Source organism: Mytilinidion resinicola (assembly GCF_010093595.1).
Source record: "Mytilinidion resinicola strain CBS 304.34 unplaced genomic scaffold BDZ99scaffold_7, whole genome shotgun sequence".
NCBI lineage: Eukaryota > Fungi > Ascomycota > Dothideomycetes > Mytilinidiales > Mytilinidiaceae > Mytilinidion > Mytilinidion resinicola.
This window is the reverse complement of record NW_022985443.1, coordinates 1,589,291-1,614,630: the sequence shown is the minus strand read 5'-3', so window position 1 is coordinate 1,614,630 and position 25,340 is coordinate 1,589,291. Positions and strand designations below refer to the sequence as shown.

At 53.0% G+C, this 25,340-nt stretch overlaps 11 protein-coding genes across 11 annotated transcripts; 4 read left to right on the top strand and 7 right to left on the bottom strand.

The window, feature by feature from the left end:
• The first annotated feature begins 1,932 nt into the window (after nucleotides 1-1,932).
• Nucleotides 1,933-3,952, top strand: BDZ99DRAFT_461844 (uncharacterized protein). The gene has a single exon (XM_033719707.1). The coding sequence runs from the start codon at nucleotides 2,058-2,060 to the stop codon at nucleotides 3,456-3,458; it is 1,401 nt and encodes a 466-aa protein (XP_033578851.1). The 5' UTR covers nucleotides 1,933-2,057; the 3' UTR covers nucleotides 3,459-3,952.
• On the bottom strand, nucleotides 3,863-6,492 carry BDZ99DRAFT_461843 (uncharacterized protein). Its single transcript, XM_033719706.1, has 2 exons — nucleotides 5,045-6,492; nucleotides 3,863-4,990 (listed from the first exon to the last, which is right to left on the bottom strand). The coding sequence occupies exons 1-2, from the start codon at nucleotides 6,330-6,332 to the stop codon at nucleotides 4,308-4,310; spliced, it is 1,971 nt and encodes a 656-aa protein (XP_033578850.1). The 5' UTR covers nucleotides 6,333-6,492; the 3' UTR covers nucleotides 3,863-4,307.
• A 754-nt stretch (nucleotides 6,493-7,246) lies between these two features.
• On the bottom strand, nucleotides 7,247-7,854 carry BDZ99DRAFT_519127 (uncharacterized protein; the record flags this gene model as incomplete). The annotated part of the gene is made up of 2 exons (XM_033725376.1): nucleotides 7,247-7,488; nucleotides 7,623-7,854. 2 exons carry the CDS (start codon nucleotides 7,852-7,854, stop codon nucleotides 7,247-7,249), a joined length of 474 nt encoding a protein of 157 aa, XP_033578849.1.
• A 585-nt stretch (nucleotides 7,855-8,439) lies between these two features.
• On the bottom strand, nucleotides 8,440-10,329 carry BDZ99DRAFT_508120 (alpha/beta-hydrolase; the record flags this gene model as incomplete). The annotated part of the gene is made up of 3 exons (XM_033724303.1): nucleotides 10,227-10,329; nucleotides 8,825-9,733; nucleotides 8,440-8,778 (listed from the first exon to the last, which is right to left on the bottom strand). The coding sequence occupies exons 1-3, from the start codon at nucleotides 10,290-10,292 to the stop codon at nucleotides 8,440-8,442; spliced, it is 1,314 nt and encodes a 437-aa protein (XP_033578848.1). The 5' UTR covers nucleotides 10,293-10,329.
• A 251-nt stretch (nucleotides 10,330-10,580) lies between these two features.
• BDZ99DRAFT_508119 (long-chain-fatty-acid-CoA ligase/ protein binding protein) lies at nucleotides 10,581-13,240 on the bottom strand. Its single transcript, XM_033724302.1, has 4 exons — nucleotides 13,033-13,240; nucleotides 12,944-12,977; nucleotides 11,083-12,892; nucleotides 10,581-11,011 (listed from the first exon to the last, which is right to left on the bottom strand). Exons 1-4 carry the CDS (start codon nucleotides 13,201-13,203, stop codon nucleotides 10,900-10,902), a joined length of 2,127 nt encoding a protein of 708 aa, XP_033578847.1. The 5' UTR covers nucleotides 13,204-13,240; the 3' UTR covers nucleotides 10,581-10,899.
• Nucleotides 13,241-13,511: 271 nt separating this feature from the next.
• Nucleotides 13,512-14,402, top strand: BDZ99DRAFT_282269 (uncharacterized protein). The gene has a single exon (XM_033714011.1). It carries the CDS (start codon nucleotides 13,820-13,822, stop codon nucleotides 14,303-14,305), a length of 486 nt encoding a protein of 161 aa, XP_033578846.1. The 5' UTR covers nucleotides 13,512-13,819; the 3' UTR covers nucleotides 14,306-14,402.
• On the bottom strand, nucleotides 14,340-16,135 carry BDZ99DRAFT_384570 (O-acetylhomoserine ami; the record flags this gene model as incomplete). The annotated part of the gene is made up of 8 exons (XM_033715387.1): nucleotides 14,340-14,507; nucleotides 14,557-14,650; nucleotides 14,703-15,271; nucleotides 15,351-15,564; nucleotides 15,615-15,760; nucleotides 15,830-15,913; nucleotides 15,968-16,023; nucleotides 16,087-16,135. The coding sequence occupies 8 exons, from the start codon at nucleotides 16,133-16,135 to the stop codon at nucleotides 14,340-14,342; spliced, it is 1,380 nt and encodes a 459-aa protein (XP_033578845.1).
• A 2,021-nt stretch (nucleotides 16,136-18,156) lies between these two features.
• On the top strand, nucleotides 18,157-20,817 carry BDZ99DRAFT_508115 (NADH-quinone oxidoreductase). Its single transcript, XM_033724301.1, has 5 exons — nucleotides 18,157-18,318; nucleotides 18,371-18,394; nucleotides 18,453-18,835; nucleotides 18,885-20,473; nucleotides 20,538-20,817. The coding sequence occupies exons 1-5, from the start codon at nucleotides 18,201-18,203 to the stop codon at nucleotides 20,668-20,670; spliced, it is 2,247 nt and encodes a 748-aa protein (XP_033578844.1). The 5' UTR covers nucleotides 18,157-18,200; the 3' UTR covers nucleotides 20,671-20,817.
• Nucleotides 20,818-20,901: 84 nt separating this feature from the next.
• Nucleotides 20,902-22,810, bottom strand: BDZ99DRAFT_440862 (uncharacterized protein). Its single transcript, XM_033717734.1, has 3 exons — nucleotides 22,174-22,810; nucleotides 21,551-22,115; nucleotides 20,902-21,494 (listed from the first exon to the last, which is right to left on the bottom strand). Exons 1-3 carry the CDS (start codon nucleotides 22,754-22,756, stop codon nucleotides 21,233-21,235), a joined length of 1,410 nt encoding a protein of 469 aa, XP_033578843.1. The 5' UTR covers nucleotides 22,757-22,810; the 3' UTR covers nucleotides 20,902-21,232.
• Nucleotides 22,811-22,986: 176 nt separating this feature from the next.
• BDZ99DRAFT_519120 (uncharacterized protein) lies at nucleotides 22,987-23,296 on the top strand (the record flags this gene model as incomplete). The annotated part of the gene is made up of 4 exons (XM_033725375.1): nucleotides 22,987-22,999; nucleotides 23,055-23,086; nucleotides 23,142-23,208; nucleotides 23,259-23,296. The coding sequence occupies 4 exons, from the start codon at nucleotides 22,987-22,989 to the stop codon at nucleotides 23,294-23,296; spliced, it is 150 nt and encodes a 49-aa protein (XP_033578842.1).
• A 961-nt stretch (nucleotides 23,297-24,257) lies between these two features.
• On the bottom strand, nucleotides 24,258-24,737 carry BDZ99DRAFT_475375 (uncharacterized protein; the record flags this gene model as incomplete). The annotated part of the gene is made up of 2 exons (XM_033721981.1): nucleotides 24,258-24,440; nucleotides 24,573-24,737. 2 exons carry the CDS (start codon nucleotides 24,735-24,737, stop codon nucleotides 24,258-24,260), a joined length of 348 nt encoding a protein of 115 aa, XP_033578841.1.
• Nucleotides 24,738-25,340: the final 603 nt, after the last annotated feature.

Genomic DNA, 25,340 nt, shown 5'->3' with positions numbered 1-25,340 from the left:
TGAGGCGAAATTCATCCGGGCATATTGATGACTGCAATGTCACTCAAGAAGCGTAGCAGTCCACATTAAAAATCGTCCCGCAACACTCTTTCGCTAATCGTTTTACGGGCGCCAGCCTCAGGCTGCACCTAGGCCTAGGCCGGCCTCGCCGTCTAGACGACGACTGTGCCACTTGTTATGCTATGATTTCCGGTTACCGTCCCGTTTGCCGCTTTCGAGCTGGATCAGCCCTGCACAACGGCTGTCCATGTTTGATCCTGGCTTTGGCCCTGTATGGCCCTTTAGCCCACTGTACCATTTAGCGCTAGATCGAGCTACCTCCAGCAGGATTGTAAGGGCCCTTGGGCGCCAAAGGAAATGTTGGAGAAATTCAGCCCAAAAGCCAAGCCCAGACGCAGAGCTCCTTAATAGGACTGCCCAGTGTCTCTAATTGCGGCGCCTCCCCGGATATCAACATGCAAGTTCGGCGGCTTCAAAAGCTCGCGAGTCTGCTCGTATATGCCCTCCGTCTGCCCCCTTCCAGCACCGTTTTGCCAGCGACAATTTCGGTTCACCGGTGCCAAGCACCTTGTTGCATTTTCCTTTCTGGGAGTCTTCATCACCCTCACGGTGTGGTGGCTGGCTCAAATTTAGGCCCCTAGACCAACTCTTTTACCACCGAACAATAACCGTGATTCGGCGTTCAAGTGTGCCATGTCTAAAGTCCGTTCGTCTCGAGTCGACGAAGCTCTGGCTCCGGCTGCCAGCTCGGTCGGTCTCTCCATAACCTCCTTGCCACCATCCACTACTCGTTCAGTTTCTGAGCCCATGTGTTTCAGACCATTGAGCCAAAGCAAAGCTTTCCCTGCGTGCTCAGACTAGGCAGCGCATTCTTCGTTTTCATGAGACAAAACTCCAACTATCCCGTCACCCAGCTTGGAAACCTGCTCCAGCAGACGCGAGGCAAACTCACGGTCCTATATTGGGGCCCGTGATGAATCGACTAGATTCAAGGGTGTTTGATGCCGTCGTCGCGTAGGTGATTGTGCTTCGAGAAAATCCTTCGCAAACGCCAAACCTTTCCTCCTCACTTGATCACCATAGCTGATGCTAGACTTAAAGGCAGGTCTGAAACTAAGTGTAGAAAAGGCCATGACTTGAAACAGTCGAGGAAAAAAGGGTCTGCAAAGTCTTTCACTAACCACGCAGCCTCAGGCAGCTAGCGCGACCTCTTTTTCACCATCCCAACCAGGTTGAGACGGAAGGACTACTTCACCAAACCTTCCCGACATACTGACGAGAACACAAGCAGTGAGAAGGAGATTATATAAGATGAAATTACACGATGACAATGCCAGAGGCAAGCACGATGGCCGGGAGGGTCGCGTTGTGGTGGGTTTTTCATGGGCGTGAGCGAACAATAGCAACCTGACAATAGCCAGCCCGCACAGCTTTCACCGCACCACAACCTATTCAGGCCCGGCCACCAGCTATTGTTCTATTGTTATTGAAAAACCAGTGAAATACCGCTCGATGGACAAAGAAAACCTTGCCAAAGAATGTTTCCTCCCGCATCTTCGTCCTCACCTGTTATACACACACTACCGCTCTCCAGCTTGCACACTGCACTATACATTACATCTTGTTCATTCTAGACGCTCCAGAGACGGTCCAGCTCGAAGCGCCGTCCGTACTACGACTGAGTAAGAAATTCAAGGTTGCAGGCAGCCTGCTCAGAAAAGAACGAAACAATGCCGTTCATCCTTTCGATCAAAGGCGATCGATTGAAGTCGCGGTATGCCACTAGCAGACAAAGAGCTGTCGAGCTGGCTGCGTGGAAGAAGACATGTACTCCAAAGAAGGCTTTGGGGAACGGGGCAAGTCGAACCGTGGGACCTCGCTGCGAAGCGAACACCCTGCCAACTACGCCGCCGACCATGTCAAAACGAAAGCGAGAGGCCAAAGGATCCGACTCTGAGAGCACAGGACCAGAGTCCAAAATCACAAAGACAGCATCTCGAATTATGCTGCATGGCCAAGTCTCTGGCCGAGCATACCAGGCACCACGCATTCTGGAAATGGTAGCACCGCCCAAGGCTCCCCTCGACTCCACTACGACCATCCCGTCCACTGGCAGCAAACTGGTTCCTAGCATCCAAACCAAACATGAAGCCGCCCTCGGGACTCTGTTGCGCGAAATGCTGGCTTGTAAAGACTCCATCCCCCTGTACTCGGGCTTGAGACAGTCGAAATGGCAACAGATGCTTCAGATCGGCATCTACGTACTTCAGAATTCCGCTTGGCCAGCCATCTGGGCATCCGAGCATCTCGACTTGGGCCCAAACACGGTTCAATCTCTGGACGACGCCGATGTCATGTACACGACGTGGGATCATCTCGAGGCGTACATCGATAGCGGTAAAACTCTCACGCTGCCGACCGTCGTCCGTGGAGAAATTCCGCAGCAACGCCATTCCGAGTCATCTGTTCGCCAGCAATTCTCCGAACGTATGGAAGACCGTTTCGGAAACAACAAAATCGACGTCCAAGATCCCTCGATTCACATTGACCAGGCCAGCGCCCGTGCCGTTCCAACAGCAGAGGTACTACAGCGACTCGAACAGGCCAAGAAACACCTCAGCAACGACTCTCTCCCATACAACCTCTTGAACCTGCGCGATGTAGTAGAGAAACCAATTCCAGACATTCTGGAAAGACGTCGTTTCCAGCTGATCAACTCCCTCTCCGATCGCGCGCTGAGCAGGAAGGGCTCGAATTCGGTAGCCGGAAAGCCGCATACGGACCCGATCAAGAACGCTGCAGGCGAGCCGTACATTGACTTCTACTCTTGCCGTTCTTTCAACCTCTACGCTCAGCGCGGTGCCGTCTCTGGCTGCCACATCGATTGGCTGAACGGTACTTGGGCTCGTCTGTGGACGGGACTGAAAGCTTGGCCGGTGATGACCAACTTGACGGAGCAGGAAATGGAGCGCTACAAGAAGTTTGAGAGTCTCTACCTCCCCGAGAAGAACCGATTGAAGATGGTAGTCCTCGAGCCAGGTGATACCTTGATCATGCCTCCAGGAACTATGGTCGTTCACGCGCCAATCACGATTGAGGACGCATTGATGGACGGAGGCATGTTCTGGGATGAGCAGCAAATCCTCTCAATTCTTCGAAACATTCACACCGTCGCGAACCATCCCGGTCTTTCCAACGAACTGGTCGCCCGACAGTTTGCAGGAGTGATGGATGCGCTCGAGAAATGGATTGAATCGGATGCCAAACGATTTGCCGGCTCTCGAGACGAGGGAGATTTCAAGGCAGAGTTTCAAGAAATCCTGGCGGATCTAAAGTCCGTGATCTCCTGCGACTGCGCCGCTCCGCACTGCAAGCCCGCCAAATGCCCCTGCTTCCAGTCGCGATCGGGATGTAGCCACTGGTGCGCATCACACAAGAGCCGGTCATGCCAGCAGTAACTCAGAACGCCAGATTCTAAAGCCGAGAATCAACATCTTCACGTCTTGTTGCAGTCTTGTTGAAGGAAAAGGAGAAAGGAAAGGACGGTCTTTGGAATTGAGCTGGATCTCGCCGCTTTCCGTGAACAGCCAATTCTAGCAGACAGCGAAAGCGAATATCCACAGCTTGGAGCCGAGAGGGAAAGATGAAGGAGCGTAGAGCGATGTACGAACGTTGGTTTCGGAGTAGTGTCGGAGAGGAAAGGGGATGAGGACTTCGGAGGGGGGAGATCGCTTTGAGAGTGTCGGTTCGAACTGCCGTGCATTACTCATTCCGAGACCATCCTAACCACCCTTGTAGCGTTGTGGCGCCGTCCCGATAGGGCCGGAGGCATCGAAAAGCGGCATTATCTTATGGAGATGATGTACATAGAACATCAACGTGTCCATTCATCTAGGACATATGAGCATCTACATACTTTACCAATTATAGCATTAATACTGCATCGCTCACTTAGACCCTTCGACGTGCTGAACTTGCAGAAGAATCGAGACTGTGTATCGTGCGTGCTTTTCTTTGATGTTGCTAAGAACTCGAACTGTGAATGCTACGTGGTTGTGCGTAGAGATAGTCTTTGAGAACTTTCATCGCCAAGTGATCTTCTCATAGGCATCTAGAAACGAGGGAAACGCAGTACCACTAAGCCAAACGAACAAGTCTTAAGGTCCTTGTAAACGGATCAGCGCCTACGAAGTGCGTCCTACCTTTGTAGCACTGTACACAACTCTTGACGCCTCTACATGCAGCAACGCCATGGCACCACAAAAGCCCCAAACGCCTACGCCTAACAGTTGCCCAACCACACCCCTCTACCCCATGATCATCACCGCGAGCACTGCCACACCGACTAAGGTACCAGCACTAACCGACTGTCTCCCACCCCCATTCGGCTTCTGCAGCACCGCCCCAAGATAACTACACGTCATATTATTCTTGGTCGGATCGCGCTTCCCATACCCCGCCGCCATGTTCCCCCCACTCGGACACGAGAACCCCAGATTCGCAGGACAGCTCTGCACGATACTGTAGCACAGATCCTCGCACGGCAGCAGCTCCTTATACGGGCCGGGCTGGATCACGCTATCGATCAGCGGGTTGCGGCTCTGCTTGAACGACAGCCGCTTCTCCGCCGTCGCGTTCGCGGCGGGCTTGGTGCCGTTGATGAAGTCTTGCCCGATGTTGCGCGGCTGGAGGTACGCGAGGTCCGGGGACGCGGAGAAGTCCTCGCAGCGCGGGATCTGTACGGCGCAGAGCCAGTTCTTGTAGTCCTGGCGGCAGTCGTCGCAAGTCTTGGCGAGGGAGTAGCGGGCCGTGTCGGTCGTGTCGCAGGCGACTTGGGCGATGGACTTGGTGAAGTTGTCGTAGTAGGATTGGGCCTGGGTGTCGTAGAGCGAGGCGAGGCCGGTGGCGTTGAATTTGGAGGGGTTGGCGGGGACGGCGTAGGCGACGTCGCTGCAGAAGGTGAGGTTGTAGATGACTTGGCAGTTTCCGTCTGGATTAGGCAGTTAGTATAGATGACTTGGTGAGCATGTGCAGGGGAACATACCGGCTTTGGTGCTGAAGTTGACGGCTTTCCATACTTGACCGCCACCTCCGACGACAGCTCCGTCAGGGACGTCTGGCCCTTCGGTCGTGCCGTTCCCCACCATTGCGAGATATGCAGTATAGGTAGAGCTTGCATTCAAGCCTTCGATGTGGAATTGTTGCTTTGTCTGGCTCGTCATCGTCTGGTTCAGATCCGGAGTCATTCTGCGTGTCATGCCCGTCGAAACCGGCAGGCTTGCCGCATCGAACGACTCACGTATTGCACAAAACGACTGCTCCAGGCCCTTTATTGGCTGATAATCTTGAGGAAAAGCGTACATCGTGAAGAGAGGCCCAAATTTGACCCATTCTTCATCCACATTATGCATCGTATCATTCGGAGTAAGGCCATGAGTTATGAACAAAGCTGACCCGCTATCAGCGTCCACCGGGTACAGAAACTCTGAATCGTGATATTGTTGATAGGGCCCGTCGATTGAAGCTGCAATCTCGAAGTGCCAATTGCCGGCATAGTTCTTCGGCAGGTCGGGTGCAGATACGCCTATGTAGACATCTCCAGTGGAATTGAGAGTGTAGTTGGCAAATCCTCCTTGAAAAGGAATTGGCGGGGTAACAAGGTCCTTTTGGGAGTCACGTCCTGGGGCTGTATTCGTCTTTGAAATGTACATCGTAAGGTGAGGGGGACTACCAGATACAGTCCCATTCGGAGAGGGTTGTCGGCACGCGTTGACCGAGATATACACAGCTGGACCTTCATTCTGCCTCTTGAGAATGTCCTCCGTCTCTTCCTCGTCCATTAGTTCTCCTTCTCCAAGCTCTTCCTGGTTGAGAATCAGGGCCTCAGATTCATCCTGTTTCACGCTCCGGCGCTGCAATTGCAGTGCAGACGGAAATCCTACTCCTTTGTCCGTGTGGTTACCCATAATCTGCGCCTTTGCAAAGACATAATTGTGCGTCAACCCCGGATCGATATCCATCCTATTGACCACATTGTTCGTGAGCGCATCGCTGAACGCAGCCACCCGCCCTATGATACTCCTCGACACCCCCATGAACTCCGCCTCGTACCCCTCAGCATCATCGTAGTCGTCTAAATCGTCGAGAAGGTCCGTAGGTACGCGGGCGTGTAACCGGTGGTGGTTGTGGTCTTCTTGGAGTATCGAGTCCAGCTCGGCGGCATATGCGAAATGATTTGGTGTAAGGAACAAATATACGAGGACTAATATCGCGGAGGCAATTAGGGAGGCCGCAAGCCTCGACTGGAGAGGCGTGAGTTTGGGGAACTGCATGGTTGGAAGGAGGTTACGGTTGGGGGCGCATTGGCGCAGGTGCGCTCAACGGCGCAGGAGGTTTGGGGGTTGCCAATGATATAAGAGATGCTGTAGCTTCCACGGTGATTTTCTAGTATGCGGGAAGTGCTTCAGAGCGTGTAAAGTGGTCGCGTGAAAGAAATCTAGAGGTGTTGCAGCTGAGAGCGGCGCGTGGCGCGAGTTTCAGACGAGAAGCCAAGCATCGTCAAAGCTGACATAGACTCTTACACCAGCACAATTAATCAATTCAAACACTTTCAATGTTCAGCTTATAGGTCTAGGGCTATGAGAGCCTTCTAACAGATATGTTCACTTATCAAGTGGTCAATTACGGGCACATCTTGAGGCAAGAGGACCTCACCTCCGTTTACAGAAATCCTACGTAGATAAAGCTCAGTGTCAGCAAACCTAGAACTGTGGGCTTTGAGCTGCACTGTCGCAGACCTCACTCGAGAACTTCTCGTAGGATCTCCATTCTTTAAAGACACTCAATCCTTCAACCTAGACCTACACATTTTAGGTAAGGCCAAGATTTTCTTGAGTATAGTCCATAAATTCTGTCATAGATTATGGCGACAAACTGTTCCATTTTCACCCTTACTTTCATCCTTGTTCAAGAAGATTCTCTAATGACCGAAGAAACCTGAGAAGAGTGCATCCTGATCGCGAGTATGACGGTGGATTGTCTTGCCACAAGTCTGGGCAAACTCGTTTATCACTGCTCGTAATACCGTGGCAGTCTGAGGGATCCCCGAACTCGATGTAAAGATCAATACAGTGGAAACCAGGCTGTTTCTTGATTAACCAGCTACCTGCTACTCGGGCCTTTCCCTCACAATGCTGTCAACGGAGCAAGAGCGGAGCTCAAGCAGTGCCATATCCGAATGCCCCGACTAGTGGCCAACACCGTATATATCACGTTCCCAAATCCAGTTTGTACCAATTAACCTCATCACATCCCCCATCCGGACGCCGGTTTCGTTGTCCAGAACACCAAGTTCCCAAAACTGGCCACGCACCGTAAGGCGCGTGCATGATGGATTGCACACCCGCATCTCCTTCCACGTCATGTGCTTTTCTTCTAGGAGGTAAAGAGTGAACTGAGGATCCTTGCAGTCATAGGCTAGGTCATAGACTACAATATAAGCATCATCTAATCTGCTTTATCGGGTAAATAGCAGCCGATCGTATAGTTGTCGTGCCGCAACAGAGGGTTGTGGCCTACAGTACGACTTCTGAATACCTGCATCTAGTAGTAATCATCGGTACCTTCATCATAAAAATTGTCGAAAAGGTTTGGATGTTCCTTGTTGCGCAGAGAAGCCGGAACAAGAGGGGCGAGCCACATGGCCTGTTGCAACGGTGAGGAGTTGCAGATGACGGTATTCCACTGCTTGGAGACTCGCTGAGCTTGGAATATGTTGAAGACCGGAAGTTCGAGAAGGATTAGCTCGAGAAATTCGATGATACCGAGGACGCGGTGCGCAGCCGACGGCTCCATTTCGATGGATTGATGGTGGTGGTGAGGTAGATATTTTCGATGAGAGAGATATTTTCGACGAGGTACTGTACTCAACCATGGATCTAATCCATCCGATCCCCACTCATCTCCTCAACATCTCTCGCCGCTTGTTACGTGCGATACAGCAAATTATCAGCCATCCAGGAACCAGTATCTGATAAATGTTCAGACTTTACGTCCCAGTAGTGGAGCCCTGCCAGCAAGATGCCCAAGAACATATGATCACGACTAATTCTACCTCTTTTCTCATGACACGCGCCCTATTCTTCATCTAAGCCTCTACATACCACCTCCTGCCACCATGAATTGTTCTGATCCAAGCTCCAACTTCATCAGGGCAAGACGTTCAGTCCGTACTCGATGTATCCCCAGACTAGAACATACGCATTCCTTAGCCAAGCACGTCCTGATGGCAGACAAGAGGTAGAAAGTAAAGGCCCCATCATTGCATCTACAGACGATCCCGGAAGTTCATAACACTACACTCGAAGCTACACACGCAACAACACCAACACCACACACCACCATCCCAATCTCCCACCAAAGCCCAGCAAGCCTCTCCCCTCACTTTCCCCCCCCAACCTCATCAATCCACCCCAACAAAGTCTCCTCCGCGCCAGGATTTCCCATATGCCCTCTCCCTTCCACCCACCTCGCCTCCTTCACCCTTCCAAACCTCAACGCAACCTCACTATCCTCAATCGGGAAAATACTATCCTCCATCCCATTAATCAACAACATCCTCGCGCTCTCCATCTCAAACACCCCATTCTCCACCAAACTAAACCTCTTCCGCAGCTCCCCTTCCACATACGCCTCCACACTCCCATACCCAAACTTCCACGCCAGCACATCCGCCAGCGCAAACGGATACTCCATATGATTTTGCGCCCTAATCCACTCCTTCTCAAACATCCGGTCGCTGCCCCCCCCCCCCCCCCTTGGCCACCACCGCAAGCAGCTTGTCGGCATGCGTGTGCGCGATCCGCATGGCATAGTAGCCCCCCGTGCTAACGCCCCTCGCCACAACCTTTCCGCTATCAAAGCTGTACTTCTCCGCGTTTCCCGCGATCCACTCAAAAACGCTGCTCCACAGCCTCTCCGCCTCCGCCGGATCGCCCCGCGACGCCGGCGAATCCCCCGTCCCCGGGATCTCGACGCTCAGCACCGCGCACCCGCGCCGCACATGCGCCGTCGTGCGCGGCGTGTGGTCGGTGCGGTAGGCGTGGAGGCCGCAGATAAAGAGGGTCAGCGGCCAGCCTTCGCTGGGGGGTTCGCCGGCGGGGAGGCGGAGGTATGCGGGGATGGGGGCGGCGGCTGACTCCCCTGCTGCGGGCGAGGCGTGCGAAAAGGGGATCTCGACTTCGGTGTTTGGGGGAGAGAGGCAGGGGGATGCAGCCATGTAGGCGGCTTTGCCGGCTTCCCATGCTTTTTGCGAGAGCGGCGAGCGGTTGATGGGAAAGCGGGCGGTGCAGTAGACGGCGGCGGCGCGTAGGTAGAGGTCGCGGGCGGCGGGGGTGTCGCCGGATTGCTCGAGGGTGCGGGCGCGGGCGACGAGGGATGAGGCGATGGGGAAGAAGGGGGTGGCGTAGGCGTCTGGGTCGGAGAGGATGGTGGGGTTGTCGTTGCTGGAGGTCTTGAGGGCGGCGAAGATGGGGTCGAAGTCGGAGACTTGGGCGTCGACGAAGGGGTAGATGCCCATGGAGGCGGGTTGGCGCCATTTTTGCTCCCAGAGGGCTGAGACGGACTTGTGGAAGGGGAATGTGTCGGGATTGTCTACGGTTTTCTGGACGTGGTAGGGCTTTTGAGATATTTTGGGGTTTGAGTAGGCAGATAAGAGGGAATGAGACAGGGTCAGCTAGAAATGATGGGATGGTATACAGATATCTTTGGGGGCTTCTGTCTTCCACATTTATACTTCCTCTCAGTAGTAACACTAAAGATTGTCTAGGAGCCAGAGGTCGGAGGCTAGTATAAGCCGAAACAACGAAATGTCTAATCAGGGCGGCAGCCAGTGAATTTGTACGAGTTCAGCGAGACCAACCACCGCCCTGGATTCTCTCGCGGCTTCGCGCCGTATTCAGTATAGCCTAATTCGACAGCTCAAATTAGATTTAATTTGGCATCTACGTCACTTCTATACTTTCCTAGACAGAGCCTATATCCTCTTTTTCTGAGATGTTGTTCTAATTTGGGCTTCTCGTGATGTTTATAGGGCTTAAGAACGCTGACTATGAAGCTGATGTACGTTTTTCCAGATCGAGATTGAGCAATGACATTGACGGAAAGATGAAGTAAAACTGCAATCAAACTACGCTCGCCAGCTAGAAAAGCACTCATTCGGCGCATACGGGTTTTATTCCGCGCGAAGTGCTTCGAAATGCCGGCGTCGAATCGCGGGCCTCGCGCTCTCTCATGCGCCGACAGCTTCAACGAGACTTCGCACGAGCGGGGACGGGCTGGTTCTCAGCCTGGGGGATATGGCGTATTGGTGAACAGGGCTATGCCATCAAAGGCCCTGTCAGAGAGGGCCGTCTTCCGCGTTCATAGATGGACTGTCCATCCTAGGGGCCATAGGTTGAGGGAGAGTGCAGTGGTTTTGGGCTGCGAAACCCCGGGGAGGCTCGTGCGGCTGCTGACTCTCCTATGAGTAGACAGTTGGAAGCAAACAAGTCATACTCTATTCTTTTGATTACTATATATTGAGAGCATGATATATAAACGCAGCGTTCAAGATTATGGATACCGACACAAATAAGGCCTCATATCTCTTGAAGAATCAATAAAAGCAATATAATCAGCGTGAAGACACTGTCGAAAGTAAGGTCTTTATACATTTATTTTACGCGACCTAATCTACGAAGGTTACAATAAGGTGTCACCGTGCAGAGAGACAAACCTATCTGCATGCAGTTACCCGCTGAAACGATGCTCCGCACTAAAACCATGCATCACAAGCTTTCTAGCCGAGGTTTAAGGCAAACAAATAAACCACGCCGACCATATGTTCTCCGTAACTTCCCTCTATAGCTTCGCCTTCGGTTTGTTCTTCTTCTCTTCTTCAAGTGCAGTATCGTACAGTTCGTCTATATGGTCGCGGAATTTCTTTGCGGCTTGTGGGCGCTTGAGTTTGAGACTGATGAACACATGTTAGCGAATTCGATCTTAAAAGGAAAGCGGACGGGACAAGAGGTTGGGTTTACTCACGTTGGCGTCAAAAGCTCATTGTCGATGGTAAACGGATCAATGAACAGCTTGATCGAGCGCACCCTCTCATAGCTGTTGAACTTGTTCTTCTTGCCGACCTTGTCAAACGCAGCCAGCGCCGCTTTCACCACTCTCGGATTCTGACACGCTTCATTCAATTTCGCGAGGTCTAAATGATCAATAGTCTCTCCGAGGACCTTTCCAGCGAAAGCCGCAAAGCTATCAGGCGCAATGCCGAAGATACCAACGAGGAAGCTCTGGTAAGAGTCACCGTGGACATATGCCGTCGCCAACCAGCCAAGATTGGCTAGGTACACGTTCTCAAGGCGCTCGGGCGAGATATACTCGCCTTGAGAGAGCTTCAGGACGTTCTTCTTGCGGTCGATGATCTTGAAGCGGCCGAGCTCGTCGACGTGGCAGATGTCGCCGGTGTGGAACCATCCGTCTTTGTCAATGGCCTTCGACGTCTCCGCCTCGTTGCGGTAATATTCGCGGAAAAGAGACCCGCTGCGGATGAGGAGCTCGCCACGCGGGTAGGGCTTGTCCGATGAAAGATACTCCATGTCTGGAACATCCTCGAGACAGCACTCTCCATTTGGACTTACTGCTCCGCAGTTGCCAGATGACACGTCACCATCCAGCTGAGCTAGAGACACCGCGTACGTTTCGGTCAGGCCGTAGCCCTGCAAAAAGTGGTTCGCCGTTACCACGCGTAAGAATTGATGAAGAGATGGGTCGAGGGGTGCAGATCCGGACACGAGAGTCTTGCACCTATCAAGGCCCAAAGCTGCCTGAATCTTCTTCGCCCAGATCCTGTCGTAGAAGGCATGCTTGTTGGTGGCAGCCCCAGGTGTCTTGTTGTTGACCGCAGCAAGCTTGGTTGCTACAATATGCCGGGACAAAGCACCCTTGAAGCCGGCTTGCTCCATGGTATTCTCCTTAATAGCAGTTCCGAATCGGTTGTAAAGACGAGGAACAGCTGCCATTGCCGTAGGCCGAATTAGCTTGAGGTCGTCGACCAACTCTGCAATATTTCCATGGAAATAGCCAATCGCAGCCCCAGAGGCTAGCGCAGTATGCTCTCCCACTCTTTGGTAAATGTGTGCTAACGGTAGGAACGAGGAAGTAACGTCGTTGGTGCCGGACTTGAGAATAAGGAAGCTCGCCATAGTCGCTGATACCGCATTGGCATGGGTCAGGACAACTCCCTTTGGATCACCCGTGGTTCCACTCGTGTAGTTTATTGTCACAACATCGTCAGGAGTAGGCGGGTTGTAGGGACGTGGAGATTTCTCGCCAGCTGCCTCGACATCTCGGAGGCTATGGATCGAAAGGGCGATGTCCTTCGCGAGGGAATTCAGCAGGTCCGCTTTGGATTGTCCAGGTTGCTCGCCTGCAGTCAGGGGATCAAGAACGACGACAAACTTCAGAGATGGCAACCGCGGTTTCAGCTTCAAGAGTGTGGTAACATGAGCCAAGGAGGTTACCACGCAAGCCAGGTTCGCGTGGTTGATGATGTACTCCGCAGTATCCGGGCCTAGGGTATCGTAGATGGAGACGGTGAAGAGCCCTTGGGACATGCATGCCAGGTCTGTAATCTGCCATTCTGGCCGATTCTGACACCACAGTCCCACGGGGTATTTGGATCCGGTCACACCGTGCTTCTCGTGCAGATCGACCAAGCCAGCCCCGAAATTCGCTCTCCTCCGTTGTGTTGTCTGGTAATCCTCCCACTGGTATGCTCCAAAGGTCTTCGTTACGGGATCCCACGGACGATGGCCTAGACATCTCTGTTTCGGTATACGGTTTGCTGGAAGGAGAATTAGCTGTATGCCACTGCAAGCCCGAAAAGAGCACATACCTGTGGCTTCAAAGGCCTCGTGACAGGTCGTAATCTTCACCAAAAGCCGTCAGTACAGTTCTGTAGTCCAGTATCCGCGTCTTCCTTACCGCAGGATCCAATGTCTTCAACAGCTCGTTCTGAAACCGCCAATGTCTATACACAGCACTGCGTCCCTCCTGCTTCGACCCAGGCAAGGCGACACTGTGAGGCTGTCCCACGGGCGGCGGCTTTGCGAGCTCAGCCGCGCGCTCAAGGGCAAGAGGAGTCGACCCGAACATGGTGAGTTCTGCTCAAAAGCTCCGGTGTCGAAAATGTCGATTCCCGTAAATTGAAAAGCAGGATGAAGGAGCCCTTCTTACTCCGGCGACGCTAGGGATCCGGACTCAGCGGCGCAGCACGGAGCGAGGGTGTGCCTGGATGATGATGATGACCCGGACACGCTGCTGCTATTGTCGTATCAGCCTCAGAAACTGGACACAGCTCACGAAAATGCAGTGTCGGCGATGCCGAGATGGGGATGCAAGCCACCTGCACTTACAGCGGATGCGGCGCCACAACCAAGAACTCTGGGGGAAGCTTGGTCGGTTGGTGGGGACGGCGAGGGACTGAAGTTTCACGGTTGTACAGCCTCGCGATATTCAAAAAATGACGGTGCGTAGAGGAGGGAGTGTTTAGTTTCAGGGAGAATGGAGTGGATAAAGTCCGTCGCCTTCTTTCAAGGGACACGACACAATACGCTGGACTTTTTGCTGTAAAAGGAACGAGTTGCGCGAGCCTCGGTCCCTCCCAAAGAAGCAAAGTGCGGGCCAAGCTGGCGCGAGAGGCTATCGGTGGCGGTCGAATTCAAGTCTGGGGCAGAGGACGTGGTGGGGTGTCGTGCAATGTGAGCAGTGAATGTCGCCCGCAATGTCCACGAGCGCATGTGTGGCCTCTGGTGATGCACGTCGAATGCTTGTTTGTCTTCACATGTTGCATCTCATCACTGCAGGCCTGGCCACGGGATCTAGATGGTACGGGAGGCCTAACGCCTTTTGCCCTGGCCCCCAAGCCTGGCACAGTGGCGCAAAGAACGAGCCGTGGAAGCCCGCATCAAGATTGCGGAGCATGCGGGCGTGGACTGGACTGGTTGTGCAACCGTTGAAGCATCGAGGACGCGACCTCGGTATGATCACGAGGGTGCGAGGGGCTTCAACTTCGGGATGCCATCCCCTCCTGCAACCCGCTTCACGGCCGCAGTCCGGGGTTGTCCGCATGACAAGCTGCGATGTGGAGAGCGACCGGGGGTCCGCTCGGCGTTGCACATGCAACATGAAACACCAATCACTGCTATGCAAGAACTCTAGCCACACGGACGTCGCGACGAAAGTGACTTCAGCCTAGGTATCTCTGCTCTCCAACCACCCAACCTTTTCCCTCAAGTCGATCCGGCAACTCCGGCAGAGCCCTCTGCTGTCCCCGTCTTTTCCGCATTTGCCGCCTCGGCCTTCTCGCCCGGCTTCGTGGCCGCTTTGGCGAATGACTGCTCGAAGTCGGCAATGATGTCGTCGATGTGCTCGGTGCCAACCGAGATACGGATCAGGTCCTGCCAAGGTCAATATCTACTATGGTTGAAATACAAAGCGCCAACATACCTCAGTGACGCCGCTGTCCGCGCGCTCCTCCTCGCTGAGCTGCTCGTGGGTGGTGGACCACGGGTGAATCGCAAGAGTCTTCGAATCACCGACGCTGATGTCTTTTAGCTCTTGTCCGGCGCCCGCTACTCGATGCGTCCACTTACTTTGCCAGGTTCGAAATCAACCTGAAGCCATCCACGACCTGGCTACCGGCCTCCCCTCCTCCCTTCACACCAAACGACAACACGCCTCCGAAACCTCTTGGCAGATACTTCTTGGCCAGCGCGTGCGACGGGTGGTTCTCGAGCCCAGGATACGACACCCAGGCCACATTCTCGTTCTTCTCCAGCCACTTCGCCAGCGCTAGCGCATTCTGCGCGTGCCTCTCACCCCTCAGACTCAGCGTCTCAATACCCAGCAGTAGCTGCTGTGCGGCGAATGGGTTCAGCGCCGCGCCCAAGTCTCGTAGGATCTCGACGCGTAGACGGATCGCGAAGGTGATGGGGCCGAATGTGTCGTAGAACTTCAGGCCGTGGTAGCCCTCAGCGGGGTCGTTCATCTGTGGGAAACGCTTTGCGTTCTTGCCCCAGTCGAATTTGCCGCTGTCGACAACGATACCGCCAATAGTAGTGCCGTGGCCTCCTATCCATTTGGTGGCACTGTGCACAACAATGTCCGCGCCGTGGTCGATAGGACGAACAAAGTAGCCGCCTGCACCGAAGGTGTTGTCGACCTGATCAGAGCTATGTCAGCTGCCTAGTCTAGCTAATTGCTTCCCACGACTTATCGTGTTGTTTCCGAGAGTAACTCACAACCACCGGAACACCAGCCTCGTGCGCAACCGTCGCAATCTTCTCAAAGTCCGGGACATTGTATCGTGGGTTACCAATGCTCTCAATATAAACGGCCTTCGTCTTGTCGTCAATGGCCTTCTTGAAGTCCTCGGGGCTGTCTCCTTTGATGAACTTTGTGTGGATGCCGAATCGTGGCAGCAGGACCTTGAGCTGGTTGTAGGTGCCTCCATACCTGTTCGCTGGTCAGACATCAGACAGAGCCACGGTCAAAGGGACTCTTACAAGTTCGAGGTAGAGACAATGTTGTCACCGTGCTGTGCGAGCGCAGCAATGGCCATGAATTGCGCGGCCTGACCTGAAGCTGCTGCAACGGCTGCGACTCCGCCCTCAAGAGCTGCAATTCGCTTCTCAAAGACATCGACGGTAGGCTACGAGGTAGTATTTAGAATCTCCCAGTCTTCATGCTATTAGAGCGGAAGTCATATATCCCAACTTACGTTCATGATCCGACTGTAGATGTTGCCGAACTCTTTGAGGCCAAATAGCCTCGCGCCGTGTGCCGAGTCATTGAAAGTGTAGGACTAGAAGTGATCAGTTTCATTTCCACCGAATTCCCAAGCCCCATACAGACATACTGTAGTCGCATAGATAGGAACAGCACGGGAGTTCGTCGCTGAGTCAGGCGAGTGTCCTAATATCCCGCTATTAGCTCAATTGCATCCATAAAGCGGGGTGAAGCTATGTCGTCGCGTACCTGCGTGCAGCTGCAGCGTCTCAAAGTTCTTTACGAATTCTTCAGCCATTGCGAGAGCTTCCGATATCGATGTCTAATTGAAAAGATCCGGTGTCACAGGATCCAACGAGAAGGATTCCTGGGATTCTAAGCTCTCGCGTCCAGCAACAAATAGGTGGGGTAACCCAGTACTGTGGTGGTCGTTCGTTAATAGCGCCGCCCCTCGCGTCACGTCATACAATGGCGTCTTGTGCAATTCGCTAATTGCTGCCAAAAGCGTCCAGAAAAGTGAATAGATTCAGAGGATCACGACGCGGTGGAATGGAAGAAGGGCGTTCGAGGAGCTTGGCAATCGCGTGGTGGTGGAGTGAAGATGGGGCCTTCAATTCTTTATGACTTAAATAGAAGGCACCTAGTTCGGCCAGTTCCCCACCTTCTCCCACGTCTCGCCCCCATCAGCCCGGCTCCGAATTCGCTCTGCTATGAGCTGATGCACGGCCGACGCCGTGTGCCCAGTGGTGGGATGGTGCAAAAAGTCTTCGGTTGCCCATGACACAGCTGCGCGGGTCGGTGGTTCGAAGTCGAGCACGCAATTTGTGGCACTCCTCATTGCCCCACTACACGATCTCGAAGGTACTAACCCAAGGATTGCTGATAGACGACCTGGAAATAGTTTTGAATCTCGACTTCGGCCTCTACAAAGACTCTTGAAGAGGTTGCTAGCTAGATACAATCAGCGCGTTTGACCTTTTCGTTCGTCTAGACCACTCTTTTCGATATCAGTAAGCTCTGACAACGACAAAATATGGAATATGAGCGTCTATTAGCAGTCAGCTTTATAGTGGATAGGGCGTATGGCTTGAAGCAATGCTGAACTTGATTGGGAGTGTACATGCGATGCCTTGCAGATTGTGAATATGATACAGCGTGAAGAGGAAAACGGAGGAAGAGCTAAATAGTCTCAAGAACAAGTTAACTAAATGGGGATATAGAAGCGATTGAAGCTTTTGGGCGCGTCTTCGGAGCTCGTATTATGTTCCATACACGAATACAGAATGGAATTGCCTGGTGTTGAGGGTCGAGGTATCACGAACGCAGGCGCTGTGGTTTACGAAAGGGCTTCAGAATGGATTTCGAGATGGCGGATTACATGCATACGACTTCTCGAACAACCTTATTCTGGGTTGGAAAGTTCATCAAGGGGGTGCTGAGGGCTCGTAATGTTCGAGTGATCATTGGCCATAATTGATAGGATTGGGGTGGACCATCCGTGAAGCTAAGCAAAGTGTTCCGTAGTTGTCAGCTCAACAAGCAGGTAGATCGCGCTCCAGGAAAGCTACTGGGCCCTTTTGCTAGAGAAGGATAGTAGATTTAAGTTACAGGAATAGGTTTCGGCCACTGGTATCCCATTGATGGGTTCAATGGTGAGTATAGTTTGCTAGCTCAAGGATCAAGGCTGCTATGTTAGGCAACCCGAAAGACTTGGTCTGGGTCAGGTAAATTTAAAGCTACAAGAGCGGATCAAGATACGGTTGCAGGGAGATCGCAGCGCAGGATGGAAAGACCTGGAGAGCGAGGAGTCGTTCGAACCAAGTATTCGATCAAATTGCTAGCGTCTATTTCAGCCAGCCACCTCGCCGCAACATAGACATCAGTGGAGAGGGCTATATCATCAAGAATTGGGGGAACCAAAGCCACTCCAGTTGTGCACCTATGGCCGTCGAAAGAGGAGCTTAAAGCGCAATATCTAAAAAGGTGGTGCCAATGAAAAGGCATGTAGCGCTGTTGGTAAAGGAACACGACCTCACTTGAGAAAACTCGAAGCCGGCTCCAGCTAACATCGCTCGACAAGTCGCGTTCTGGGACACGTAATAGAGGAAGATTCGATTGTGCCGACCCAAAAGAGGGCCAGCCAAAGGCTCCTACAATAAATTGTGCCCGTAATGAGTGAAGAAGGAAGAGGTTCTCAGCGTGCGAGAACTTTTATATCTCAGAAATAAGCGCTTGGGCCAATCACGGCCGCCTTATTATCCGTAACAATACCGCTAACCCAAAAATGACGAGAGGGCGAAACTCCAACTCCAGACGTCAACGAGCTGTTTTGCCATCGCCATCTCCCCTCATCACGCCCCGACATGCTGCGGCAACAATTGCTCCGGTCGCTAAGGAAGCCGACGAGGCTTGCCACCCTCAATGGCAGCCGGACCTTTGCCTCCACCACCGCCAGGCCGGCCGAGGTGGAGGTTACAATAGGTATGTGCCGGATGCATGGTGCCACACGAATAGCTGCTAAAAAGCTCTCTAGATGGAAAGAAGGTGTCAATCGAAGGTATGCCGGACTCCTCGAACCTCCCGAGCCCTAATCGTCCCTCTAACGACCACAATAGCCGGATCCGCCCTGATTCAAGCATGCGAGAAGGCCGGAAGTACAGTCCCGCGGTACTGCTATCACGAGAAGCTCATGATAGCGGGTAACTGTCGTATGTGCTTGGTGGAGGTGGAAAGGGCCCCGAAGCCGGTGGCATCCTGTGCTTGGCCCGTACAACCCGGAATGGTGGTCAAGACGAACTCTCCGCTCGTCCACAAAGCCCGCGAAGGCGTCATGGAGTTCCTCCTCGCCAACCATCCTCTCGACTGCCCCATCTGTGACCAAGGTGGCGAGTGCGACTTGCAGGATCAGTCAATGCGGTATGGTGCGGACAGAGGGCGGTTTCACGAGATTGGTGGAAAGCGCGCGGTTGAGGACAAGAACATTGGGCCTTTGGTCAAGGTAATTGCGGATGTTAGGGCCTCAGGAAACATGCACTGACAAGGTGCAGACATCAATGAACAGGTGTATTCATTGCACCCGTTGCGTTCGATTTGCCAACGATGTCGCAGGAGCTCCAGAACTCGGATCCACAGGACGCGGCAACGACCTACAAATTGGGACCTACCTGGAAACAGCCTTGGACACAGAACTTTCCGGAAACGTCATCGATCTATGTCCCGTCGGTGCATTGACCTCTAAGCCATATGCATTTAAATCCAGGCCCTGGGAACTGTACCACACCGAATCAGTCGACGTGCTCGATGGACTCGGATCAAACATTCGGATAGACGCGCGAGGCATCCAGGTTATGAGGATATTACCGCGTCTGAATGACGATATCAATGAAGAATGGATCAACGACAAGACCAGGTTTGCCTGTGACGCCCTCAGCACACAAAGACTGGTCAATCCGCTCATCCGGGTCGAGGACAGCTTCCAGCCAGCCTCATGGGAACAAGCTCTCGTTGAAATAGGAAACGCGTACAAGCGGATATCACCGAAGGGCGATGAGTTCAAAGTCATTGCTGGTCAACTGGTCGAAACCGAGACCTTAGTGGCCATGAAGGATCTCGCCAACAAGTTAGGCTCCGAGAACTTGGCTCTGGACCAGCCCCAAGGGAGCGAGCCAGTCGCCCATGGGATTGATGTCCGATCCAATTATTCGTTCAACTCCAAGATCTATGGCGTGGAAGAGGCCGATGCCATCCTACTTATTGGCACCAACCCACGCCACGAAGCCGCTGTTCTCAATGCCCGTATTAGGAAGCAGTGGCTGAGGTCGGATCTAGAAATTGGCCTTATCGGTGAGGATTTCGAGAGCACTTTCGAGTATGAGAAGTTCGGAGATACTGCTGCTAGCCTGAAGTCAGCTCTTGCAGGTGCGTTCGGCAAGAAGCTTCAAGCTGCCAAGAAACCCATGATCATTCTGGGTAGCGGAGTCGTCGAGAACCCCGACGCCAAAGCTATCTATGAGATCGTTGGTACCTTTATCGACAAGCACAAGGCCAACTTCCTCACACCAGAGTGGAACGGCTACAATGTCCTCCAACGGGCGGCTTCCCGTGCCGGTGCGTACGAAGTAGGCTTCACTGTTCCGTCCCAAACCGTCGCAGACACCAAGCCTAAGTTCATTTGGCTGCTAGGTGCCGATGAAGTCAATGAAGCAGAGATCCCTAAGGACACGTTTGTCGTCTACCAAGGCCACCACGGTGACCGAGGCGCACAAATCGCAGACGTCGTCCTCCCCGGCGCTGCATACACCGAGAAGTCAGTCACATACGTCAACACCGAGGGTCGCGCACAGATGTCTCGCAACGCCGTCTCATTACCTGGTGCCGCGAGAGAAGACTGGAAGATCATCCGCGCCGCATCAGAATATCTTGGCGCGCCGCTACCATTCGACGACGTCGAGGTCCTGCGAGACCGTATGGAGGAAATCTCGCCCGCGCTGCGACGCTACGACGTGGTGGAGTCGACAGGTCTACCACAGCTCACTAAGGTGCAGCTCGTGGACCAGCACAAGGGCGTTAAGCCGACAAATACGCCACTGAAGAAGGTCATCGACAACTTCTACTTCACAGACTCCATCTCAAGAAAGTAAGTTTTAGCCCGGTGTCTGCCTCTTCCGTTTTCACGAGTAAAGGACTAATGTACAACCCAGCTCCCCAACAATGGCCCGCTGCTCCGCCGCCAAGGCACAAAAGAACCCCCAGACCAACTTCATGGCCCCCGGCGAGCCGAACCCGCAAGTCGGCTACGGCCCGCCTGCTGGCCAGTTGGCTGCTGCAGCGTAAAAGGGTTACGAGAGCTGGGGTCCGCGGCTGTGTATAAGTTTCTAGGGCGTTGCATTACATGTGTACATAGGTCTCGCTTTTGTTGTTTTCCTGCTGAAGTTCTGAAATCGTCGCCTGTGAGCATAGATAGTGAATGGCATTGGCTGGTGTATAACATGACCCTGTGTCTCGATGGTTGTGTTGATTGTTATATGCTGGAATACGCTGCGTGGGAAGGGTGCATACACTAATGTGAGTTCTGATTAACAGGAGATTACGCTGTCTGAGGTAGCCTTTCGAGGTTACAGGCCATCCAAACCAAAACAATTCGGGTTCTTTGAATGCTTGTGGGAACACCCTGAGTAGCGATCTACGAGAGTCCACAACTGGATACTTTTGGTAAGATAAAGCATGTTTTCCGTCATTAGTTGCGAAGGATCTTCTTGATAGAGAAATATATTCCTGTTAACCTCTCATCTGGTACCTACGAAGATATTCAATTTTAACGCCGCCAATGCAGGAAATGTGACGGGAACCCCGTCACTAGACTAACGCTAACCCGCTCAGAAAAGCAAAAGCTTGACTACCTTCCGCCGCGACCAGTCTTTCCCAGCTGCTTGGCACGCATACGCCTGAAGGCTTCGTCTCCTGCCGCGCCCGGAGCACGTTTGACCGTGCCTTCTGGAACCTGGACGTTGCTCTTCGGGACGATGGTGTAGGTGGTAGGGCCGCTTTCCATCCTAGCTCGGTTCCAGACTTTCGGTGTCTCGAGCGCCTTCTTGCGAGCCGCGGCCTGGGCAACAGCCTGGGAGTTTGCTGGGTTCGCGGAGCGTACGGGAAGCTTCCTGGAATGGTTGTTAGCAACGTGACATTTGGATTAGAAATGTTGAGGGATACATACATAGAATCATCGAAAGCGGCTTGCTGGAACTCCTTCTTGCGGTAGTCATCGCTCTGCTTCAAGATCGGACGAGTCCAGTCGTTGAATAGACGCTCCGCTTGCCGCTTAATAACGAGCTCTGGGCGCTTGCTCTTTGTGTAGAACATGATGACCTTGCCAATACCGCTAGCCACGAGGCTATCCTTCGTGATTGGCAGTTTGCTAAGAGCGGCGAAGAGCTCGCGCTGGATGTTGTACGCCGGGAGACTGCCGTCGTTGAGGGGCTCCAGGAAGAATCGGACAGCTTGCAGCAGGTTGATATCCGGATCCACCAAGGACTCTTTGAGCGTGTTCTTGTTGAGTAGTGCCACGACCTCGGGGAGAAGCTTGAGTTTGTGCATCGCAGGCTGGCCACGATCCCGACCCTCGTTGTCCCACTTCGCAGCGTCTGTCATGCGCCGTCGCATGTCTTCGATTTCAGCATCGGCCATTTGTTCCAGGTCAATGCCATCCTTCTTGCGGCGGCGGCCAGTACCACCCTTCTTAAGAGCTTCGTCCATAGCCCTGTCAAGAGCGCGTCTTCGTCCTGCAGCAAAGTTAGTGCCAACGATTCGACATACAAACAGCCAGACAGGGTCACGTACGTTCTTCAGGAGACAGATTCTCCTCGTTCTCTTCTGGTGGAGTCGCAGCCCTAGCTCTCCCACCGCCTCCGTCCTTTCGCTTTCGCCGCCTGCTCTCATCCTCGCCTCCACTTGCAGCTTCATCGTCGCCACTACGACCCTTTCGTGACTTCCTTGGCTTCTCCCGGCGATTATCACGCTTCTTCTTTTTCTTCGCGTCTCCATCAGCCTCTCCCTCAGTCCGCTTGCGCTTGTGCACACCGATCAGATTCAAGTTGGTCTCATCGAGAACGGCGGGCCCCTCGATAGCAATGTTGGCAGGGTCGAAGTCGTCGAATTGCGCCTCGTCGACATCCGATAGATCGGAATCGTTGTCGGAGAGATCAGGGTCGGCCTGGACGTCCGGATCGTCTTCATCTGGCGTTTCGGGCCCGTTTCCTGCGGTCTCCATGTCTTGGGTCGGATTCAGGAATGGCGGGGTTGGCGTAGAGTTCTCTTCTTCAATTTCAGGGCGGAGAGGATCTTGAGGATCGTGTCCAGCCTCTGGAAGGGGGGACCTGGAGTGAGAGCGGGTGATTTGGACGTCCTCCATGGTGGCGCGCATGGGTCGAGGAGTAGTGATGCAGCAGAGGTGGTGTCGTTGCTTTGAGGTGTCCTTTCAGACAGTGGTGATGGAGCGCGTGAAGTTGTTGAAAGAGCGCTGGACGCAGTGAGCTCGGGCCACCCTCGTAATATTGTTTCGCCGGGCGCCGTCAACTTTTTGGACGCTTGCATTCGAGGAGCATCTCCAGTCGCACAGCACCTCTAAGGACATAAGGACACCTTTCTATCACCATGTTCGCCGGACGTGAGTCTCATTCCATACGCTTTAATAAAATATTCTTTACTGATGGACGCTGCAGAACCACCACCACCTTCCAAAGCCGAGCTTCAGGTTAGAAGAAATCTACGACTACACCTACGGGCAAGATACTGACTGCAATGTTCAGGCTCAAGAAGCGCAAGCAAACCAAGAAATCAAATTCACTGCTGGGATGTGTCTCCTACTCTACCTCTGTGAGTATATCTAATACGCGTACTAATATGACGCTGATGACGATACCCAGCTCCTTTCGCGATCGAGTACGTCCGCAAACTCGTGTAGAATCATCGACTTCACCTCTCAAACATATCAATTGGCGTTTCCGGAATTGGCATGGCATACACGAGCGAACCCTCACTGTACTTTTAGAGGATGGGAGGTCATATTGTACAATAGAGACAAGCATACATCGAACTACGTCGTCTTCCACTGCTCAAGATGACTGCACACCTGCTTGGATCATGGCCTCTGGCTGCATACCTTGACGATTAACTTACGAAGCATGACTACGTCGGAACTTTCACGATTATACTTATATACGGGGTGTACAAGTTGATCTATCACGAAGACCGACCTGAAAGCGTACCTTAATAGCTGCTAATGCGCAACATTGAGATTAGACCGGGCGCAAAGATAATGTCAGACGGATTAGGAGGAAGACCAAGGGCAGAAAAAAGAAATCACAAATATGTCAACAAACAGGATATGGGGGTGGTATGTCCTTCGGGGTCTTTCTAGACGTCTGAAGAATGATAGCGAATCTTTTGGATTGTTGGTGGATAGATGTCTGGGGGTTCAGCATTTCGAGTACCGTCAGAGGTCCTTTAGTCTCAGGAAAGCGTCAATGGGTAGTTAGTCAAAGAAGTTCATGCTTAGTCAAGTGTCAATCCTAGACCGTGTTATGATACAAACATCACCCAGCCAGCAATGCGATTTGCCACAAAGTGATATTTCAGAACTATCACAGAGCGACTATGCTATGCAACCGAGAAATCTACATGGCCAAGCAGCCGCATGCCATGATCCCTTTTCCAGTCCGTTATCCAGCTCCCATGCACACTCCAAGACTCCAAGATCATCCGATGTTTTGTCGGCGGCCTCCCCAATGACCAGTACGAAATTTTAGAATGCAATTGTAAGGCCTGGCTGGCAACAAGGGACAGACACCTGTGTTTTGTGAGAATCGAGGTGGCGGGCGCATGGGTCGGCGCATAGCGGCTGGTGGCTCACCTACAAAGGCGTTCTACTCCTCCATCGCATCGTCTGGGTCCTGGAAGTCCTCGTCGTCGTCTTCCTCATCGTCGTCGTCCAATTCGGCAGCGGCCTTCTTGAAGTCGATGCTTTTGCCGCGAGTGCGCCGGCCGTCGTTGATGATGTTGTCGGTGTTGATTTCCTCCATCGTATCCTCGTCCTCCGGCTCAGCTGTCTGTCGCGTTAGTACCTTGTTCGAGCGCGCGCAGAGCATTGGTAGTGTTTATACCTTCATGGACCTATAGCGGGGCACGGTTGTTAGTAAATATCATATGCCAACACGCCAGGCGCAATGGGTGGAACGTACCTCGTTCTCAGCGCCAGACTCCTCTTCATCGGACGACTCTTCGTCCATGCTAAGGTCTGGCTGCTGCTCAGCGGCCTTTCCCTTGCCCTTTTCAATGGTGCCGGTGGCGGGGCTCTGCATGGCGGTGTCGTCCTCCATTTTGTGGTCGGCTGCGTTGTCGCCCATAGTTGCGTGAGAGTGTTGTACGGTGTGAGAGAGTGGTGCGGATTGAGTGGAGGGTTTGCGAGCAAAGAGTGGTGGAGTGTTTGTTGTGGGAGGGCAGCCGCTTCTATGCCAATGTGGTCTGGATTTCCGCAGTCGCGTCAAAGCGCTTTGCCCAATTGGAAGTAGCCTCACGATTCCATCCATCTCACCCCTATTCGCGACTGTCTGAGATGGCCTTGTGAACGTACTGATTGCCCGAATTGTATGACATCCATCCCGATCAAACTTTGAAAAATCCTTGAAGCTTCATGGAAGGGGCAATAACGTGAACAAAGACCTGCGACAAGGCAATGTATATTCAGGACTGAAAATCTGCGGTATCATTGAGGAACCAAGTCTGGGATGAGAACCCTCTGTAAGTGGCCGCAACACTCTTGGGATTGGGAATCTCTAGATGTATCTCAAGCAAAAGGCCCAGAAGGCTGTCATAAGTCGAGTGCCGTCATCTGCAACCACGGCACTGCTTCACATAAGCGTTGTCTAAACGTATAGTTCTTCGATATTGATTTCCGGGTGAGAGTAGACGTTTCTCCTGTTCTCTCACTTGCTTTGGGATTCAGCCGA

Coding starts and splice junctions, on each gene's coding strand:
- BDZ99DRAFT_461844 (XM_033719707.1), top strand. CDS start 2,058: ATGGTAGCACCGCCCAAGGCTCCCCTCGACTCCACTACGACCATCCCG.
- BDZ99DRAFT_461843 (XM_033719706.1), bottom strand. CDS start 6,332: ATGCAGTTCCCCAAACTCACGCCTCTCCAGTCGAGGCTTGCGGCCTCC. Junction 4,991..5,044: donor CAACTTCAGCACCAAAGCCG/GTATGTTCCCCT, acceptor TGCCTAATCCAG/ACGGAAACTGCCAAGTCATC.
- BDZ99DRAFT_508119 (XM_033724302.1), bottom strand. CDS start 13,203: ATGTTCGGGTCGACTCCTCTTGCCCTTGAGCGCGCGGCTGAGCTCGCA. Junction 12,893..12,943: donor CGAGGCCTTTGAAGCCACAG/GTATGTGCTCTT, acceptor TTCTCCTTCCAG/CAAACCGTATACCGAAACAG. Junction 11,012..11,082: donor AATGAGCTTTTGACGCCAAC/GTGAGTAAACCC, acceptor TGTGTTCATCAG/TCTCAAACTCAAGCGCCCAC.
- BDZ99DRAFT_282269 (XM_033714011.1), top strand. CDS start 13,820: ATGTCGCCCGCAATGTCCACGAGCGCATGTGTGGCCTCTGGTGATGCA.
- BDZ99DRAFT_508115 (XM_033724301.1), top strand. CDS start 18,201: ATGCTGCGGCAACAATTGCTCCGGTCGCTAAGGAAGCCGACGAGGCTT. Junction 18,836..18,884: donor ACATTGGGCCTTTGGTCAAG/GTAATTGCGGAT, acceptor GACAAGGTGCAG/ACATCAATGAACAGGTGTAT. Junction 20,474..20,537: donor ACAGACTCCATCTCAAGAAA/GTAAGTTTTAGC, acceptor TGTACAACCCAG/CTCCCCAACAATGGCCCGCT.
- BDZ99DRAFT_440862 (XM_033717734.1), bottom strand. CDS start 22,756: ATGCGCGCCACCATGGAGGACGTCCAAATCACCCGCTCTCACTCCAGG. Junction 22,116..22,173: donor GAATCTGTCTCCTGAAGAAC/GTACGTGACCCT, acceptor ACTTTGCTGCAG/GACGAAGACGCGCTCTTGAC. Junction 21,495..21,550: donor GCCGCTTTCGATGATTCTAT/GTATGTATCCCT, acceptor CAACCATTCCAG/GAAGCTTCCCGTACGCTCCG.